The 21,107-nt window shown below is 40.3% G+C and overlaps 1 protein-coding gene across 1 annotated transcript in view; it reads right to left on the reverse strand.

The window, feature by feature from the left end:
• The window catches only part of SAMSN1 (SAM domain, SH3 domain and nuclear localization signals 1), a 77,651-nt gene that overhangs the window by 46,203 nt on the left and 10,341 nt on the right, over nt 1–21,107 (reverse strand). Inside the window, exons 4-9 of the mRNA XM_079972069.1 lie at nt 19,804–19,841; nt 13,970–14,056; nt 10,151–10,227; nt 8,255–8,317; nt 3,066–3,192; nt 2,102–2,481 (exon numbers count right to left, since the gene is read on the reverse strand). Of these exons, the coding sequence (XP_079828195.1) occupies nt 2,102–2,481; nt 3,066–3,192; nt 8,255–8,317; nt 10,151–10,227; nt 13,970–14,056; nt 19,804–19,841 (772 nt within the window). The remainder of the gene's footprint in view (nt 1–2,101; nt 2,482–3,065; nt 3,193–8,254; nt 8,318–10,150; nt 10,228–13,969; nt 14,057–19,803; nt 19,842–21,107) is intronic.

Genomic DNA, 21,107 nt, shown 5'->3' on the forward strand with positions numbered 1-21,107 from the left:
CAAAGCTGAAAGAAGGAGAGCCATTTTGGAGTTGACAAGAAGAAAAACCGAACACACTTTAGTCAGAGGATTTGCAACATTATCAACAGACTATATTTCAGACACATAGGGTGAGAACTGCTAAACCTTTGTTTTACAAAGCAGCTCCAAGAGCAAGTAGCATGTAGTGGATGACCTTTCAAGCTGCAAACGTGATGTTATCTGTCTTCCTATCTCTGATTAAAATCAAGATGAACAAATATGTATTCTGATTAATGCTAAAGCAGAGTCCGCTATCAATAAACTGTTTTCTGCCAGGGCCATCAGTTCAAACTGAATTTATTTCTTCATGTCAGTGTCATACTGCTGAATTGCCACTGTTTTGCCTCATATACAATTTGAATGGCACATTCAAACTTTTCATTTATTTTTAACGTACAAATTTCATAGTTTTCTGTAGATAGCAATGTTCTCCAAGCCTGTATCACGTGTTGGGCATTTGTATGAAGTGGGGCATGCCAGTCTTCTAGTTTGCAAAGAATCTCATTGTCCTGGTCTGACCAGGCCTGTTTACATAAAATTTGCTTAAGCAAGGGAGCTTAAGCTGGCAAAAAATTGAAGCAGGAGGAGAAGTGGAGTGGGTTTTTTATATTCCCTACATTTTTAATATCTTTGTTTTGGTTCCTATTCTGTACTTGTACCTTACCAAAGACAACTGTGGCTGTCTTTTGTCTGTCAGTCAACCCAATTGCATCAGTGTCATATTCAAGTGCTGGTATGATTTAAACATGGGTGCAAAACTAAGCTTAATATACTTAAAGAATTAAACTTTTGTGGCGGTCTGGGTTTAGATACATGTGAGCTCTTAGCAAAATCTAAGGTGGAAAAACAGGTTGTGAGTGTAAAGTAAGCAATACAGTAAGCAATATTGGTTGTCAGGCTAGATTAGTGAAGGAAGCAGGAGCAAGAGTATGGAACCATATTCTTAAGAGTATTTTAAGTGCCAACCTTGAAAGAAGTCAAATAACACATCCTGCACAACAGGCAAGGTTTTGCTGGATGAGAAAGGATAGTGATTTAACAGGTTATTTTCTTCAAAATACTGAGACAAAAACCACTTCTCTTTAATAGATGTTATGATCTCCATATTCTGAATACTAAGGTGGAATGACACAAATATAAACAGATTTCACTTTTGATACTGAAATCTAAGAGCTTTGTAGTTGTATTCTTATACTTAGTTTTAATGTTTGTTTTTACATTGATGTTTGAGTCATTTTTCTCAAAAAAAAAACAAATAAATATTAATAAAACAATAATAATATCCAGTTCCAAATCCAAATTTGTCCATCTCATAATGCTCAGGTGTAACAAAAATTGAACACTATTCTCTCTAGAAGTTATTTTGTGTCTCAGAATGTAAAATGACATTCTGCATGTGTCATGTGTGTACCCAAAGCCATCTGCCCAGACTAAGTGTTTGTTGTTTGCTGTGAATAATGTGACCAGATCATCTAACCAAGTAGACTTTTGTTTGGTGGTAAATTAATTCTTACTATTCTTTCTTGCAGAAATTTAACATTGTTAATGTTGCCCATCCAGATCTAGTTGAATTTCAAGTGCTATGTTGTGGATGTAGCTAAAACTAACAACAATTTCCTAAGGGTCAATATGATAATAGGTATATGCACAGCACTCAGTGCATGTAATGATAATTCAAGCCAGGAGAGAAATCTATGAACTTTTCAATCTCTCTCCCCCCCCCCCAAACCTTCTCTGATGTGTGAATCCATTTTGAATTGAGACAAGGGTAGTTCCTCCAGAACAAATTCTGAACCATCAGAACCTAACTTTCATAAACCTACAGTTGCTACAAACATATTAGCACTACTTAACACTTTGACAGGACTATAATGAGCAGGTGACTGGGATCATCTGTCACGACAATTATGGGAATGAATAAAGGCAACGTCAGGTTTGGATCAGATTTGTCTTTCAGGATTTTTCTATCACCATTCTTTTGGATGCTTCAGCCATGTCACAGGTAGACTAAAATAACTGCCAGACGTAACCCAACAAGTCTTTATAGCTGAGTTAAATATTTGGGAGGAAAGCAACTTACCCATGAATCTGGGAGATCAACGTCCGTGAGAGAGGAAGTAAGACGGGGTTGGTGAGAGCAACAAGTACATTTTTCCCACTCCTCTATCCTTGTAATCAGGAAATCACAGGGGCACAGCTGGTTATCAGGAAAAGGTTTCCAGTCACTCCAGAGTTGAAATTCAGTTTCTGAACGGATGGAAATATTTCCTAAGTTGCTTAGTCTGGAAGTATAAGATCTGCCCAAGGAAGTTGATAGAAGGCCTGTTCTCGTCTCAGCTTCATCCTTTCGCCTTGTATTCTCTCTCAATACTTTCTTGTCCTGGGATTTGGTTAATTTCATACATGATGTTGGAGCTTCATCCTCATCTTCGGAGACATATACATCTTGTGGCGGTGGATCTTTAAAAAGTTTTAAAATAAATAAATGAAACTGTGGTTTGAAATAGTGTTTTATCTTCCCACCCATCCCCAAAGACACATAGAAATATTGGGATGCAGGCAATTCTGTCCCGAACTTGTGGAACTATTAACACACACTTGGTATAAAGTATAGGATATTTGTAAGAGTTGATCTAGGAAACCGACCCCACAATTATGACCTATGCACCTAAGATTTTATGCAGAGATGGCCACATTTGAATGGTCTATCCCCACATGGGTGAGTGAAGCCAGCAGAGGTGGGGATAGTGCACATGTTTCACATGATGAGCTGCATTAACTCTTGAGGTATTGTCTGAACCAGTTTGCAGACATTCTGTTGAAGCAAGGAAGTCTCTAACTTCCCACTGATCTCACAATTCATAGATTCTTTCAGCTTACTCAGAAGACACAATAGTCTCCCCAGGACACATTTAATTTAAATAAATGAGGGAATAATATTTTTCTGCATAATTTACCTACTTTGGTACTCATTCTCTGAACCTACATAGAAAACTGAAATAAGCGCAAGCATATATAGACTCAAAAGGTATCCTTTTACTTACTGAGAGGTATCAAAACATGTTTGATGTCATCCAAACTGTGTATACTGGCTTTCTTAGTCTGCACTAATTTCTGCAACCGTTTTAAAGTTCCCACTGTTTCAGCTTTATTTTCATCAGATTCTGCAACCTATAGTAGAAAAGAAATATATGGTCAAAACACATTGAAATGTTTGTTTCCCTCTCTCCCAAGAAGCAAAGAAATACAGTGTATTTTTTTTTTTTTTTTGCAAGCTCCAAAGTGACTCTGAGGTGTTCTCAAAGGTGCTACAAAAAATATTAATTAAATCAGTCAGCTGACTGATGCAATAGCGGCATGATTGCTTGAAGGACAACTTGAAAAATAGTCTCATGGAAAAGGTTGAATTTCCATGAGTCTTTGTTCTATGCACATTTTCCTGGCTTTCCAAACATCATAGTTTCTACTGCATCAGACTACTAGTTGACCTAATCAAATATTGTCTACACTAACTAGCAGCAGACAGAAGTCTTTCTCATGTGTCTGAAGATCCCTCAATAATAGTGTTCATGGACTGACTGCACTACCTCTTCTCAGGTTTCAAGCAGTATGTGGCTTTGAAAGAAGACAGAAGTTATGGTGGAGATAGTCAGCCTTTGGCCTTCAAAAATTAATGGCAACCTCTCTCCCAAGAAGCAAAGAAATACAGTGTAATTTTTTTACAAGCTACAAATTGATTCTGAAGTGTTCTCAAAGGTGCTACAAAAATATTAATTAAATCAGCCACAAGTATATAACTTGTGAGCTTCTTTCTTTGTGAAAGAAAAAGAAAGGAAAATATGTAAGGATGCACTAGCTGTGATTATGGAACTTGTAGTATTTCACTGTATATAAGAACATAAAAAGTGCTATGCCATGTGAGACTCATTCATTATTACTTATTGACAGCTGCTAGACATAGCAGTACAGAAGCGAGGTATGATGGCAATGCCTATTCTCTACTTTTGAGTTCTTAGGACTAGGTGGCCAGAGGTGTATTGGTTCAGAACTGGCTATATTGATTTTTGCTACCAGTAGGCCTATCTTCCATAGAAGAAGAAAAAGAATGAGTGGGAAAGTCCAATTGGTTCTCTGTTTATGCCTGCAAATAGATCTCAAATCCAAACCAGACAAGCTGTTTTTGCAATAATTCAGATAGTAAAGGCTGTAATACAGAACCACTTGGCACATAGCTATTAGTGCTACACTAAACCATTTGTGGTGCAGCAGCTCGACACTGGTGAGGTGGTTTTTTCTTTTTTGTGGCTATGTTTGCATTAGTGGCTTAAAACACTGCAAGATCATTTCCTCTTGCTGCATTTTCAAGTAGCTTTTTCCACTGCTGTTCATAGCAGAGCAGGACTGGAAATATCTTCAACCAGTTATTTATTTGCATGCACCAAACTGCAGGTCAGCGATGCTTTTTTTAAATATCTGGGTGTTACATTCCAGGCTACATCTAGTTGGTTAGCCCACTTTAAGGTCAGCGATGCTTTCATTTACACATGCACAAAAGCAGCGTGAACTGTTCACACCACGATGGAACCATGAACTGTTCACACCACAACGGAAAGCTGGTTTGAGAAAAAGCTAATCAAAGAGGAGTATTTTGCTACAGGATGCAGATGGAGTGTGGCTAATGTCATGTGAACCTGGCTTTAAAAAACAGTGGTAGGAGCACACTGGAGCCACAGTAAGCAGTAATGTGAACACATCCTCTATTGTCATAAAACTCACTCCTTCAAAAGGTATGTAGGAAGTATGTGCACCAAGTCTGTTCCCAAGCTATTTTTAGGTCCAACTCATAGTGCTGGGTTTAACCTATAACATCCTGCACTACTTAGGACCAGCAGTATCTAATGTATTGCCTTTTCTCATATATATACCCTTCCCTGAACCCTCAGGTAATCTACAGAGCCCTTTCTATGAGTGTCTCCCAAACCTGAAGTTCAGAGGGAGGGCAAGAAGGGAGAGGGCCTTTTTCATGGTGGCTTCCTAGTTATTGAACATTCTCCCCAGAAAAGCTTGCCTAGCATATTCATTAATATTTTGCTGGCATCAAGGGAAGTCTTCTTTATTCTCCCTTGACTTTACCTTAATACTTAAAACATTGATCTTAACACTTTGGAGTCTGTTTCTATGGTGGTTAGGATGGATGTGTTTTTGCTCTGTTATGTTATTTTGGTGCTCTGGAACCAGGTTTAGGCTCCTGGGTTTTTTTATGGTTTTTTAAGTATACATGTGATTGTATTTTATGAATTCTCTGTTTCTGTTTTTTTTAATGATTCAATAACTCAGGTTATGGGGCAACTAACAAATACAACAAGGAAAGAGAGAAAGAGACGTTTTTCCATTTGGCAGCTATTTTGTGCTCATCAAAGATTGGATTGTAGTTCAAAAGTCCCTTTAAATACTAGTATTTCTGTTACACTCCTTCATGGATCACTGCCTTGCCATAGCGAAGGGGCTTGAATAACTCAGAGAAGCTATGAGCTATGCCATGCAGGGCCGCCGAAGATGGACAGGTCATAGTGGAGAGTTTTGACCAAACGTGATCCACCTGGAGTAGGAACCAGCAAGCCACTCCAGTATCCCTGCCAAGAAAACTCCATGGACAAAGACAACAGGCATGTTGGTCCATGGGGTCACAAAGAGTCGGACACGACTAAACGACTAAACAACAACAACAACATTTCTGTTACAAATGTGTGGAATACCATTACTAGGCTGGTAAAGGGTATTTTCACAGAGTACCTTACCCTAGGAATATGATATTTTACTAGAATAAATATGTGATACACTACATTTTTGAGTAAGCTAATAGAAGAGTTCTGAAACAAATGGTTCTTCAACCTAACCATAGATTTCAGAGTACACAAATCATATGAGGAACTGGCAGGTTTGTAGAATAGGGAAAATATAATGGAGAAGAGATTACAAAATAATAGGATCCGGAGATGCAATATAACATTACTGAATATGCTGAACCAAGCGTGACCCCCTGAAATACAAGAATGATTTCACATATCTGAGAACTTTTCATCAGAACTCTATTTGAAAGATAAAAAGCAGTCTATAGTTTTGCATTGGATTTAATTTTATTTGATGCCATCCTCAGCTGGTGCATGTTGACGCAACTCAAGTTATGTCTGAGTGTGTGGAATTGGAATAGAAAATCTAATTTCATTCACAGTCATCTTAACAAGAGATGCAAAAGTCTGCATCTGGGGGAAGTTGCATGTTCATTTAAAATATCAAAACCACTTGGTTGGGTCAGACATGCTTGAGATTATAATGCCATTCCATTCACAGAATGAGACTTCAGAATGCAGAAGGGGTCCTTTCCTGAGCAGCTGGAGTCCTGCCATTAATGGATGTTCCATCTGTTCATGCAGCAAATAGATTCAAGCCACTGTGCAGTACTTTGGTGGGTACCACTCCACCAAAAAGCAATGGGGATAATTATCAGTGAAATGGCTTCTTAGCTGACAACACAGAAATCATCGCATTTTAGCCAGAAGCAAACCTACCCAAGTCAAGTGGATTGTTTAGCAGACAACGTGTCCAACTCTAATTACCGGTATTAACTGAGAATAACATCGCTATGAATTTTGAACTGAGGTCTGAACTTGTATTTTATTTGAGGGATGGATGGTTGAGTGTCTCAAAGTAAAACGGGAATATAATCTAGTCAAACAATTTTGCTAATGGATGAAGTGTAATCCTCTTTGTTTTAAGAGCAGTTACTGTGGAGTGGGGGAGAGTTTTATGTTAGCAAAAGTCATGTAAGCAGAACAATAAATGCAGTAGTTATATTTTACTGATGCAAACTGTGTTAATGAAAGCTTTGGAGTTTTCTTTTTTGCTTTGATTAAGGATAAGCACCAAATGTTCTGGGGCTTCATGACCACAGCAACTTATCAGAAACAGGATCTGAAACAGTTTCAGAGCATCACACTGCTATGTGGGGGTAGGGGAAATATCAACTACTTGAACAGGAAGGAGGGAGGTTGCATATGAAAATGAATGCATAAAAATTAAATATATTTATATCTGGGACAAATAAACCTATTCCTGTCTTTCTTTTGAGTCACTCAAGCATGTGCCTATATGAATGGGTCACAATCATACAATATATGATCTATGCTAAACCCATGCGGATATCATTTACTCATGGTCTGAGATTTGGAAGACCTGCTGGTCAGTCTTGAGTCAGAAAGACAGATAGTGTGATCTGGAATAAGGCCCCTTTCTATATTCCTAACCTGAATAGTGCCAGAAAGCACACAGTTATGGAGAATATACTTTAAGACTTCATTGTTTGCACTTCACCTTAGTGGAGAGAAGTACAGGGAAGCAAATGGAGCATACTGATCTTTCACAGCAGCCCCTGTACTGACTGTAATAATAATAATAATAATAATAATAATAATAATAATAATAATAAATAATAAATAATAATAATAATAATAATAATAATAATAATAATAATAATAATAATAATAATTTATTTATACCCCGCCTGTCTGATTGGGTTTCCCTGGCCACTCTGGGCAGCTCCCAACAGAATATTAAAAACATAATAAAACATTAAACATTAAAACTTCCCTAAACAGGGCTGCCTTCACATGTCTTCTAAAAGTCGGATAGTTGTTTATTTCCTTGACATCTGATGGAAGGGCGTTCCACAGTACGGGCACCACTACTGAGAAGGCCCTCTGCCTGATTTTCTGCCTGGTTCTTCATGCATCTAGAAGGGTGCAGGGCTGAGTTTTGGTCAAAATTGGGGAGTGTCAGGTATAGGGCTTCTAGGCTTAATTCAGCTCCCCATCTTTCTCTCCATAATCTAAGACTGCATTATCTTAGTTGTCCTGATGCTACCAGTTAGCTACATTGATCAGATTTCGACTAGCACAAATTTTTACTAAACTTTTTTCTTATCAGAGTCCTTGTAGATAAGGCGAAATGGGGGCAACCTGATCTCCTAAAATCTCCACAGGCACAAATACTATTGAGGCACACTCAACTTTGGCTGGCAAATCATTGTGAGGGCACAAAGACATAGATCTAAAAGGGTTTGCTTCTATAACGTTCTGCATGTTCATTTAGCCGAAGAAGGCTTTTCAAAACACTGCAGCCAATGTATAATTCAGCCAAAACGAAAATGGAATATAAATTGTGGAATCTCTCTTACTGTATCACTGGATGCACTTGGGACATGGTTCTGAGGTGGAATCCACTGTTCAAATGTCATTACCTTGGCCACAAAAGGGTAAACAAAATGTCAACAACAGGAATTGCAACAGCACCACGTAGATATATCATGAAAGCAATTGGGCTATGCAGAATGCATTTAAAATAAAAGGTATCAATAATACCAATGAGGTAGATTTTTTAAAATCAGTTGATTGGCTGTGAAGCCCCCCACATGGTTCTCTGTTGTCAAATAAGAACTGTCCAAGAAGAAGAAGCAAGCCAAAATTAACATTGGGACTCAAACTTCATTCATAAAATAATATAGATGCTACCCTTGGGGGGCATAGCTCTCCCAGGCTGATTTACAGCATCTTGAATTGCTTCTCAATGACATAATGGCCTAGTTCACATGTAACACTAATGGCCTAGTATAAATGAATAAATGTCCTGGTTTGGGCATTTAGAAAATTATGGCCACTTTTCTTCTCCCTCAGGGCTGCTACTTCCACATCATCAGGAGCTAAGCCATGGTTTGGCTTAGCATTATATGCAAACCTAGGTTTGTGGTTTGTCTCACTCCAAACCAAACACAAGTTGTAACACACCGGTTGAGAGATATAATTGTGTAGCAACTTGCTTGCCCATTGATAAGGGAAGCCCCTTTGGTTCCTTTTAATTTGTTCACGGATTTCTGAGATATCAATAACAACAGCATCATTAGGAACACCTATTTCTGCTGTGTCTTCTAGTTCTTCAGTGTTCAGCAACTGATGAATCATTAATTACCTTTATATTATTATGCACAGGCCCAAGGGTCAGGCTTCTTTAATTGCTCATACTAGTGGGTTAATTAATGTAGTCTTTTGAAGACAAGTGCCTGGAGACACAGTATATGTTTATAAAAATTGAGAAACATTCTGGACACATACACCAAACTGGAGCTGGCTAGATTGATCAAAGCACTTAGGATAGGTCTGTGCCAAATAAAATTTCACAATACTAATTTAATGGCAGCCTAGTTATGTGTTTGTGTGTGCTACAAAGCATTAAACCCTTATGGGTCATATATATAAAAAACAATAACCCACTGAATAAAAACAAATCAAGAGAGATACTCAAACTTTCATTCTTTACACCAGATACACAAACCTAGTGTGATTGTGACACATTCATAGGAACCTGTCTTGAAGCAGTTTCCTGGCTGCATTTATTTAAAAGAGTGGAAAAATAAAAAAATTACTCTAAATACGCTTGCTCCCCACACGAGATTATTTTCTCCTTAAGTGAAGCAATTACAGGAGATACATATCTGGTCCAGAAGGTTGGCAAGAACGTACAAGGCTGCCCTGTACGTTCATCTAGCTCAGTGTTGTCTACACTAATTGGCAATGGATCTCTAGAGAAGGTCCTCTCCTAGACCTACTTGGAAATGCCAAGGATTGAAACTTGGTCTTCTGCATCAGATGTTCTACCACTGACTTACAGCTCTACCCCTAACCTGTCGGAGTGCTTGTGACCACCAGGAAGCTCATGATCTGACTAATGTGGATTGTGTGAATGAGCATCTATTATAAAAGCTTATAAATATAGCCAGCATGAGTTGCTCAACCACCACAGACCAAAAGAGAACCACCAACTTTAATGATTTGGCAGGCCCATTTGTTTGAGTACGCAATAAAAATTATGCATGACCCTCCAAGCAGGGTGCCAGGGTGGCTCAATGGGGATGTTGTGGCAGGGATTCCATTAGCAGTCCTTAGTCAGAGAGCAGGCTGATAAAAAAAAATATCTGGCCAAGCCTACAGACACGTGGGATCCATTTTGCAACCCAGTCTAGAAAGAACTTCAGGCAGGTATTTCTATTGCCCAAGTTCTGCTACAGTTTCACAGTTACCTGACATGTAGTTTCCTCTATTCTTGTTCCTTGTAGTAAATGAAACCTTTCTCCGATAAGAAAATCTTCATTCATTTCTGTCCGGAGGTGGGAATTAGAAAAGTACAAAGATTATTATCATGAAGAACCTAATTAAAGTTTTTGCAATACATTTTCATTGAAAATAGAATGAGTAGCATATACAAATATAACAGAAACCTGGTAGGAAACGCAGAGATATTTTTTTACCACAGTAGGAAAATTGGAGTTGTTGTTTATTTTTTAAAGCTTTCAATCTTATTTCCTGTGTTCTCTGGGCTTCTTCCCTTCCCTTATAACATCTTGTCAGCTTTAAAAATATTCATTGCCTCTTGGTATGCTGTAGACATTTAAAATAGCTGTCGTGATGCGGAAACTTAGAGTACACCAGACACCTAGGAGGTCAGAATATTTATGTTCTTTGACTATAGAATAAACACATATTGTCTTTCATTCATAGACACACACACACAAACGCACAGGAAGCACTTTGAAAATTTTCTCTAATCATAATAATGAGTTTTTACTGTTTGAAATCAAGATTTTCATTCAGCAAAGTTCTTGTGAAGGTTTTTGTTTTTGTTTTTACTTCCATGCTGCTTTCCATAGTGGGAACATTTTTACTGTCCCAGTCTTTCTAAAGATCACCACTATGATTCATCAGCTACTTAAGCTGGTATACTTGGACTTAAACTCATTCATGCCTAATTTGTGGATCACTAAAGTAGCAGTCCCAAACATATTTCAATGGAAGTACTTGCATGCATCTGAACAAACTTGGTTAGCATTAGACTTTTGATCTGTTTACTAGCTAGCTCTAGGCAAAGCCTACAAAATTGTGAGCCTTGAAGCAGAATTCCAACAGCCATCCATGTATTGTGATTTGCTACATCCTTAATAACCCACTTCCTAATTTTACAGTCCTAAGCAGAGGTAGGAAAAGCCGAAGGCTTATCAATATGTAGTCAGGTGTTTGAATTGTGCTTAGGAATGAAATAGATGTCACTGTAGATGAAATAAACAAATAATAACTCTGTGCCTCTTTCATTGCATCTGGCTAAAACTGATCAGAAATTTATAGTAAAGGGGAAGTGTTACCTTACATTTTCATCTCGAATTAATAAAGAACATTTCTATACTATTACTATGTATAGGTATTAAGGGATGGGTAGTACCTCTTGTAGGAGACACATTGTGCTCCTTCTGGGGTACTTTGCCCACCTTTGTTCCCTACCCTGCACTCAGTTTTCACCTGTGGCTCCTAGAAACTATCAGCATGTGACAGTGGCCACACAAGTCTGCAAGATCACTGCTAATCAGCACAAAAAATATTGAACTAGACACGGTATAAGGTAGCATCATATGCTTGTAAGCCAGGACCACGTGCAAAACCCTCCACTCTTGCTGCTGCAACATCTCCTTATGCCTTTATGTCTCTCCATGCGCCTTTTCCTGCTGTAAACTGTGCAGGAAATACTGCATAGCAAGGCAAAGTCAATGTGCAGATCCTAAAATGAACCCAAGCAACCAGGCCATCTGGCAATGTAGGAACTCTCTGTAGGATTATTCAAAACTATGATGGGAGAAGTAAACTGTACTACAAACTGGGACAAGACCCTCATGGTGTGCCAAGGGAAATGAAATGGTTAAAGAAAAGCTAAAAGATAAGATAGGCTCATGAATAGCCTATTTGAAATCTATGGCTTTAAGGTGCTTAAAGTTAAGCCTGTGGTTTAGTGCTTTGATTCATCAGGGTCTAGTTTCTGTGGGGTCAATCACTTAATCCTCACACCCAATTGCCTTTAGAAAGGAGGGACAAGTAAGGAGAAAGAAAGAAGGAAATAGAGAGGCAACTTACCCTGATTCAGTGAATTCTAAAAACAAACAGGCTTTTTGATAAGGCATAACATAAAAGTGGCGCTGTGGGTTAAAGCCTCAGCGCCTAGGGCTTGCCGATCGAAAGGTCAGCGGTTCGAATCCCTGCGGCGGGGTGCGCTCCCGCTGCTCGGTCCCAGCGCCTGCCAACCTAGCAGTTCGAAAGCACCTCCGGGTGCAAGTAGATAAATAGGGACCGCTTACCAGCGGGAAGGTAAACGGCGTTTCCGTGTGCGGCTCTGGCTCGCCAGAGCAGCGATGTCACGCTGGCCACGTGACCCGGAAGTGTCTCCGGACAGCGCTGGCCCCTGGCCTCTTAAGTGAGATGGGCGCACAACCCCAGAGTCTGTCAAGACTGGCCCGTACGGGCAGGGGTACCTTTACCTTTACCTTAACATAAAAGTTGCCATGTTCTTGTGTCAGCTCTCTTATCTAAACTGAGTAGACCAGAATTCTGAAAGGACTGCATAGAGATAGCTGCTCCTCAAGCTATTATGTACTACCCTCAAGTGCCATGATAACTAGTCTTTCATATTGGCTCCTTTATTCAAAGTGGAAAGGTACCAGGAGCACCAGTGGTTAAGGTGGTAGATATGTAAAAAAATATTTATAGCTGTGCTTGGCCACAGCTTCCTGGCTCACTTCTCCTGTATGTCGGTACCTTTCCTTGGAAACTCCATTCACGTACTGGTGTGTCCATAGTGCTGTGTAAAATCAGACTGATAGGACCCACCGCAGTGTTGGCAAACCATAGTGAAAATATACTTTAAGCCTGCATACACACCATGCATTTGAAGAACCTTATGTCAACATTAGTAAAGAAAAAACATTTTATATGTGTTATAACACTGTGACATCAGAAGGTGCTGTGGAGTCCCGTCTTTTGCCAACGTGATTTCCCATAATAAAGCGTACAATGCGTTTTCTTGAAACACCTTTTTGATGTGCCTAGATCCAGCCCTAGTTTGTTAATTGTGTGAGGAATTGTTGCTCTGTATGAATAAATTACAGCTCCCAGGATTCTTTGGGGAAATAATGTGCTTTAATTTTTTTGGTGTGTATCCAGTCTGAGTCTAGTCTAAAATGCTGTACACATGTCTTCTTCCCCGCCCCCAACCCCACATGATTTTGTCTCTAGTAGGTAAAGGTAAAGGACCCCTGGATGGTTAAGTCCAGTCAAAGATGACTATGGGGTGCGGTGCTCATCTTGCTTTCAGGTCAAGGGAGCTGGCGTTTGTCCACAGACAGCTTTCTGGGTCATGTGGCCAGCATGACTAGACTACTTCTGGCGCAAGAATTATCAATGATATCAATGAGATTTACATCTAAACAAAAAATGTTTAGGCTAGAAAGACAGGAAGCAGTCCTATACCAAGTCAGACCACCGGTCCATCTAGCTCAGCACTGTCTAGTCGGACTGGCAGTGCCTATCCAAGATTTCAGGCAGGAGTCTCTCCTGGCCCTACCTGAAAATGCCAAGGAAGGAACTTAGAACCTTCTGAATGCAAAGCACTTGCTCTGCTACTGAGACAGGATGGGGGTTTATATTTCTTCCCCCCCTCCCCCAATGTGGGCTTCCTGTTAGAAGGCTTTGCTACTTCTGTTTTCTACAAAGCGCCTAGCATACAGTTCATCGGAAATACATGTCAAATAGCAGGCATACTAATCTTCTGCCAGGATCAAAACAACATCAAGCTGGTTGCATGAGGGTCTTCTGCTACATGTCAGCTACAGGAAGCATTTAATAGAAGCCATGCAGTTCCTTGCTTCAACTTTTCACTTTATTTAAAGTGCATATCTTTCCCTTGGGGAAGAGTCAGCCCTCCCCACCAGAGGCCTTGACAAATTATTTCACTGTTTTTCTCTGTGCCCTTTAAAATGTTTTGAGGAAAATGCAAAATCAGCTGAAATGCGTATTGCAATTACCTTCAGACTGACAGTGCCTTCCGAAGTACAAATCATTCTCTTGCTTCTTGGGAAGCTGCCCGAGTGTGCCATTCACATTTTTCCTATCTAGAAGCGAAGCAAAGAAAGCAGATTCCTGGATTCATATCATATTAGTGAAGCAGCCAAAAACTCTACATAATTAGCGTTGGGATGCAGATCAACCAATCCCAAAGGGCAATTTCCTTGAAAAAGCTTCTAAAAGTGGAACAGATTTAGACCAATTGGCATCTATGCACAATATTTAGTTTGATCTGCTGATACATATTACAGTGTCAGAGAGTCCTTACAGTACCACAAGGGCCAGTGATTATTCATTTGTTCAGTTGTCTGTTTCATTTATGAATTGCTTGTCATGAAGAATCTCAAAGCAATTTCACATTGCATATATAAAAACGATATAATAAAATGCATATATATATATAAAATTTAAACCCACTGCATATATAGAAACAAATTTAAATCCATTACAGATGCTGATGGGATAAAAATCTATGCTTGTTGAGGACAGTTTTCAACAAATGCCGAAAAAACAATAGAGAAGACACCTGTCTGATATGTAATGAGAGGTGCTACCACACAAAGTCCTTATTCCAACATTGTGTGAAATGGGGCCCCTTATTTTATGGTTGTAAGTTGTTTTTAATTGTTTTTATTATTTTTTTTAATAATATTTATTAAAGATTTTCAAATATAACAGAAAAAGAAAAACATCCAAATTTAAAACCTTATTTTCATTGGCATCTTTCCAGGACTTCCCCTCCCCTCCCCCTCTTGTATTCCAATTCTTTCAAATAGATTCAACAAATTCTTACCCCAAATTTTAAAATTATTATCATTGGCCCAATTTAAAAAAAATATTTTCCCATCCCCTAAAATCGACCTGTTCCCTTCCACGAGTTCCCCTCTTTAATATGCAATACAGATTAAGATAAACAGAAAGATAAAAAAAAGAATAAAATGTAATTTAACACCTTTTGGATTCCAAATTTCCCTCCCCCCTTTCCCGGTTGCGTTCCCAATGTCCATCAATGTCTACTGTCATCCTGGAGCTCCCACATCTAAACCACAGTCCTTCACCAGTCCGCTTTGCCGTCTTTTTATTAGTCTTTGCCATCTTTTGGTCATCTTTGGTTTCACATGTCCAATCTTGGAAGGAGTCTATCTTCCAACTTTGTCCAGTTCTTGTTATTCTTATTGTTCTTGTTGTTCTCTCTCCTCCTCTTTTTTTTCCCCCCTGCTCTCCTGCACAAATGTTCTAATTCCAAAAAGCTTCTAATTCCTCTGCAGAGGCTTTGTTATTCAGGAACAAAACATTACGTCAAGTCCCTTCCATTCTTCAATAGATAAATCTATTGTCTCCTTTAGTGTGTAGACCTCTGTAGACAAAATAGTGTTCCATTTCTGCAGTTTCCCAGGCGATAAAAAGTCCTATTCAAATTCGATGCCAGCAATACTTGTAGTGTCCCACAGCTCCTCTAGAGGGATTATAGTAACTCAGTTTCCTTCCCGATCACACCCAACAGTCAAAGTAACTTATTATTCCTTGTTTTAAACAATTTATATCCAATTTGTAACAAATGTGACCAGCAAAGTCCTCGTAACAAAGTTCTCTTTTTGTTCTTCCGCTTTGACAGCTCCTTTAACAGCTGTCAAAACCTCTATTTCTCCTCTCCCGGCGCTCTTACAGATCGCTCCCGGGGTTTCCGGGGGGGGGGGGGGGTTGCATTTTAATTCACATTCCACTTTTCTCCTCCAGCCCAGTCTTATAATTTTCCATCGCGAAGTTAATAACTTTATCAAAAAAAGGTTGCACTCGATCTTAGTTGTCAAATCCTTTGCTTTAGCTCCTCTACAACAGGGGGGAGGCTGACTTCCTTTTTGCACCTCCCCCGCTCGCTCCGAATTTAAATAGAATTTTCCCCCTTTTTTAATCCAAGTTCCAATTACTCACGGGTTATTCTTTTAAAGACCAAATTTTCAATGGAAGAAGTCAGCGCTCTCCATCAAATGGCATGCGGCTTCGCTCGGCAGGGGAAGCAGAGGACTCACAGCACCCCACCCCCCCGTCACCCGCTCCGCAGCCTTTAAAAAGGCTCCTTCGCGGGTCGGGGGGGCGCAAACGGTGCCCACCGAGTCACCATGCCCATGGGTTTCAGCGCCCATGGTTTTTGAGGGTCCCCGCGTCGCCGGCGCGGTAGAACCCAGCCCCTGCCGAGCAGGCTCCCTCCGAAGCTCGGAGGGAGTCCGCCATTCGGCGATGGCGCCAACCCGGAAGTCCAGTTTTTAATTGTTTTTAATATTGTTTTTTATTCTGGAGCCTGCCTTGGGACCTTAGGCGAAGGGTGATTTAGAACAACAACAATAACAACAACAGTATCTGCAGGATGCCCTCTCCTGTAGCGCACAACAATCGCTTGGGAATATAAGGATGATGAAGAGGAGAAGCAGACCTGTGAGTCCTCAGCATTCTGATGGCAACACACTCCATAATTCAGGATGACCTCACCATGGTTTTCTGTAGATGTTAAATAGCATTGAGGTCAAAACCATGCTCAAACCATGTAGAGCCCCACACCGGTGGCTGCACAAATCTGCACAATTTCTGAACAAAATCTGAACAATACCGCTCAAACACCGGATTCTAGAGTCGGCCATCCAACTAGGGCCAGAAATACTGCAAAGCAATGCTGCCCGCTCCCAACTTGGACAGCTACTCCAGAAGGATATTATTATGATTACAGTCATACCTCGAGATAAATATGCTTCAGGATAAGTATTTTCAGGTTGTGCTCTGCGGCGACCCGGAAGTAACGGAGCACATTACTTCCGGGTTTCGCTGCTCGCGCATGCACAGACGGTCAAAATGACGTCACGTGCATGCGTGGAAGTGGCGAAATGCGACCCGCACATGCGCAGGCATGCAGGTGCGTCTTACGTTCTGTTCAGGATGCGAACGGGGCTCCGAAACAGATCCCGTTGGCATCCCAAGGTACCACTGTATTATTATTATTATTATTATTATTATTAATAATAATAATAATATTATTATTTCTATACTGCCCTATACCTGAAGGTCTCAGGGCAGTTCACATAAAATATAAAATACATAAAGTCAAAACAAAACCAACAACCCAATAAAAAAACCCCAAAAGAGGTAGCATTTTTGAACAGGGTATAGGATCGAGTTAGGCAAAGGTCTGGTTGAAAAGGAACATATTTGTGTGGCGCCTAAAGGTGTATAGTGAAGGCGCCACACGAACATCCCTGGGGAAAGCATTCCACAGATGGGGAGCCACTGCAGAGAAGGCCCGTTCTCGTGTTGCCACCCTCTTGACCTCTCACGAAGGAGGCACATATGGTCCTCGAGGCAGTGGCGTAGCGTGGGGGGTGCAGGGGGGGGGCCGGCTGCACCGGGCGCAACATCTGGGGGTTAGGGTTAGGGGGCGCAAATCCACGGGTTAGGGGGCGCAAATTACTTGCCTTGCCCCGGGTGCTGACAACCCACGCTACGCCACTGCCTTGAGGTATTGTGGTCCTGAGCCATTTAAGGCTTTATAGGTCAAAACTGAAAGATAATTGGACTGAAAGCTGCTGAAAGATCAATGAGAATCAACAAAGTCAAAAACCCACTGTCTCTCTTCTGACTCCGGGTGACTAAAGCCTGTAACAGAGCCTAAACTGGATCCAAATCTGGCCAGTAACTACCAGCTAAAGGATCTTGACCAGGAAGGGAGCTTTGAAATCAGTCAGTAGCTTATTTCGATTTTGGTTCAGTGATGGTTTATTTGGGAGTGATCCAACTAATGTTTATTTTAGACAATTTGGGAATACTCTAATACTCAGATAGATGAACCGGTGGTTCTTAATCCCAACACAAAAAGCCTCAGAAAAGGTACACCCCAGCTTCATGCTATCTAGATGTTAAGGAGATGGCTCCTGCAGTGCCCCTCAGATCCCCTTTTGGTCCTGCCCCCTTCAGGGTCACCACTGGTAAATATAAACCCCAAACCCTGAAGTCAGGCAAGAAGACAAGCATGCTGAGGGGTTGGGCTCTGTTGCTAGTGATGTTGGAGGTGTCACTCTTGCATCAAAAAGTAAGCGTCTGAAGAGAAGCAGCTGCCACAAACCGTGAGGCCATAGCCTCTAAATTAACTCTGCAAAGCTGGCAAATATGTGTTGACTGCTGATGTGAGAAACTTGTGTTGGGTTGCAAGCTACTATTGACTCGCTATCTCTATTTGTCAACTTGCATGTGAAGCAATTGGTGTTAATATCCCTAGGAAAGTTCTATGAGTACAGATTTGCCATGATTTTGTTTTAAGGATGCCACACTGATTTATTCAAAGCAGACATCAGCAAATTTATGGTTTCAACATGTGAGAGTGTAGTATCATCTTTTTTAGGAATATGATTGCATCTCTTTCATGGTTCATATTGATTTCAAGACTGTATTGTATTGATTTCAAGAGTGTACTAAGAACCACATCTATGAAACATCTGTTGTGATTTCTTCTGAATGGTGATGCAATTCCTTTTAAGGCTTTTCGTGTTTTTTTTTCATTTTAAATACACTTGGAGAAAAAGAAAGGAAATTATTTTGATATGGTATGGCCATTTTATACTTGTGGGCTTTAAAGCGATAATATGGTGTCATGAAATATGAAGGTTTTTGCAATTAAAATCAATATTTTTACCTTTAGAAAGCATCCTTGCTTTAAATGTTCTCCATTCATTGTCATCTAGTGAGATAAAATATGAATGGATGCAAATCCTGCTGAACTGCAAAACTCACAGAGAGGTCGATAGGCTCTTTATGATGGATTGCCATGTTTTTATTTATTTCCATATTCAGCACAAAAAAAGTATTTAAAATGTCTGAATAAATCAGTTCTACAACTTGGAATATATACGAAATGATTTTTATAAAGCTAGCTGCTGAAAACAGGATGTGTTGACCATCACAATCAAACATGAAAAAATGATTAGACATTTTATGAAAATACATTTCATTTCTCAAGTTATGTTTACGGTTTTAACTAGCAAAGGAAAACAGCCATTTTAACAATGGAAAACAAATTAGACACACATTCTATTAAATCTGAAATGCTCCCATAATTGTTTTTTTGTATGCATGTATGGTACTTTCCAGCAACCTCTGTCAGAGTGTTCATAGAATCATAGAGTTGGAAGAGACCACAAGGGCCATCGAGTCCAACCCCCTGCCAAGCAGGAAACACCATCAGAGCACTCCTGACATATGGTTGTCAAGCCTCTGCTTAAAGACCTCCAAAGAAGGAGACTCCACCACACTCCTTCGCAGCAAATTCCACTGTCGAACAGCTCTTACTGTCAGGAAGTTCTTCCTAATGTTTAGGTGGAATCTTCTTTCTTGTAGTTTGGAACCATTGCTCCGTGTCCGCTTCTCTGGAGCAGCAGAAAACAACCTTTCTCCCTCCTCTATGTGACATCCTTTTATATATTTGAACATGGCTATCATATCACCCCTTAACCTCCTCTTCTCCAGGCTAAACATGCCCAGCTCCCTTAGCAGTTCCTCATAAGGCATCGTTTCCAGGCCTTTGACCATTTTGGTTGCCCTCCTCTGGACACGTTCCAGTTTGTCAGTGTCCTTCTTGAACTGTGGTGCCCAGAACTGGACACAGTACTCCAGGTGAGGTCTGACCAGAGCAGAATACAGTGGCACTATTTCACTAGATGTTTCACTAGATGCATTCAACACATGAATGTCCCCTTATTTGCGTGATAAAACAACAACACAAAAGCCTGAACAGAACACAATGTGAATTACTAACCAAATGCTTCATTTTCTGACATGGACTTCTGGATGGACCTAGAAAGAGATAAAAAGAATGTAGAGTCTGATCTTTTATTAATCGATTCAACGTGGTTATTCTAACGACTGAACCAGGGTTTTTGTCTGCTATCTTTAAATGATGCCTGTGCACTCTAACTACAATGGAGCTTTGTGATAAAACAATCCTGCACCCTACAAAAACTCATGCCATAATAAATTTGCCATAGGACTCTAAGTCATTTATCATAAGGCTGACCCTGCTTTGGATGAGAAAATTATTCTCAAACTGAGCCTAATTTTCTTCCCATCTATTATTCATTGCCAAGCATTTACCAAATAGTTAAGGGGAGCATGACTCATTCGGGGAGCACATAATTCACAAATAATTGGTTTACATTATTCATTATATGTAATGAGTGGATGATTGTCTGAGTCAACTGTTGTTCACACAGGTTCAAGAATCTGGATTGCTAAAAACAAAATGCTGTCCTAGGTGAGACAAGTGTGATCCCTCTCTGCCCCTCAAAATCCATCCAAAGCATTGTCTCCATCAGGACATGTTTGTTTTGGCAGTAGTTGGGCAGGGGTGCTCATGTGACCTGAATGATTCTACAGTAGGCACAGGTCTACCTGTTTCTCCATTTCTGTGCCTCCAAACTACTTGGGACAGCAGTCCTGGACCACAGAGTTGCTTCCCTCCAGTGCTAAAAATGTTCGAAAGCACGTCAAAGTGCTAGCAGATAAATAGGTACTGCTCTGGTGGGAAGGTAAACGGCGTTTCCGTGTGCTGCTCTGGTTCGCCAGAAGTGGCTTAGTCATGCTGGCCACATGACCCAGAAGCTGTACGCCAGCTCCCTCGGCCAATAAAGTGAGATGAGCGCCGTAACCCCGGAGTCGGTCACGACTGGACCTAACAGTCAGGCTTCCCTTTACCTTTACCTACTACTGCTGTCACATGGAGCATGGCCAGCTCCCCCCTCAACAGACCAGGGGAATGCAGGAGTCTCTACAAATAATCAGATGCAATAGAGAACAGAAATATTTTACATACTTAATATAGTTAGGCAGAAGAGAGGATATGAGCACTATGAAAAACTGCTTCTCAAGCTGCTGCTTTGTGTCTGCTTTATTTTGTCTGCTCTTTTAAATTGCATTGTTTTAAGGTTTTTGTTTCTACTATAATTTTAGGTTACACAAGATGCTATCTTATACCAAGTTGGTACCTCACATGATATTATCTATATGCCAATGGTCAGTGGCTTGCCAAGATTTCAGACAAGGGTCTCTCCTGGCCCAACCCTA

The sequence above is a fragment of the Podarcis cretensis genome (assembly GCF_951804945.1).
Source record: "Podarcis cretensis genome assembly, chromosome: 4".
Taxonomy (NCBI): Eukaryota; Metazoa; Chordata; class Lepidosauria; order Squamata; family Lacertidae; genus Podarcis; species Podarcis cretensis.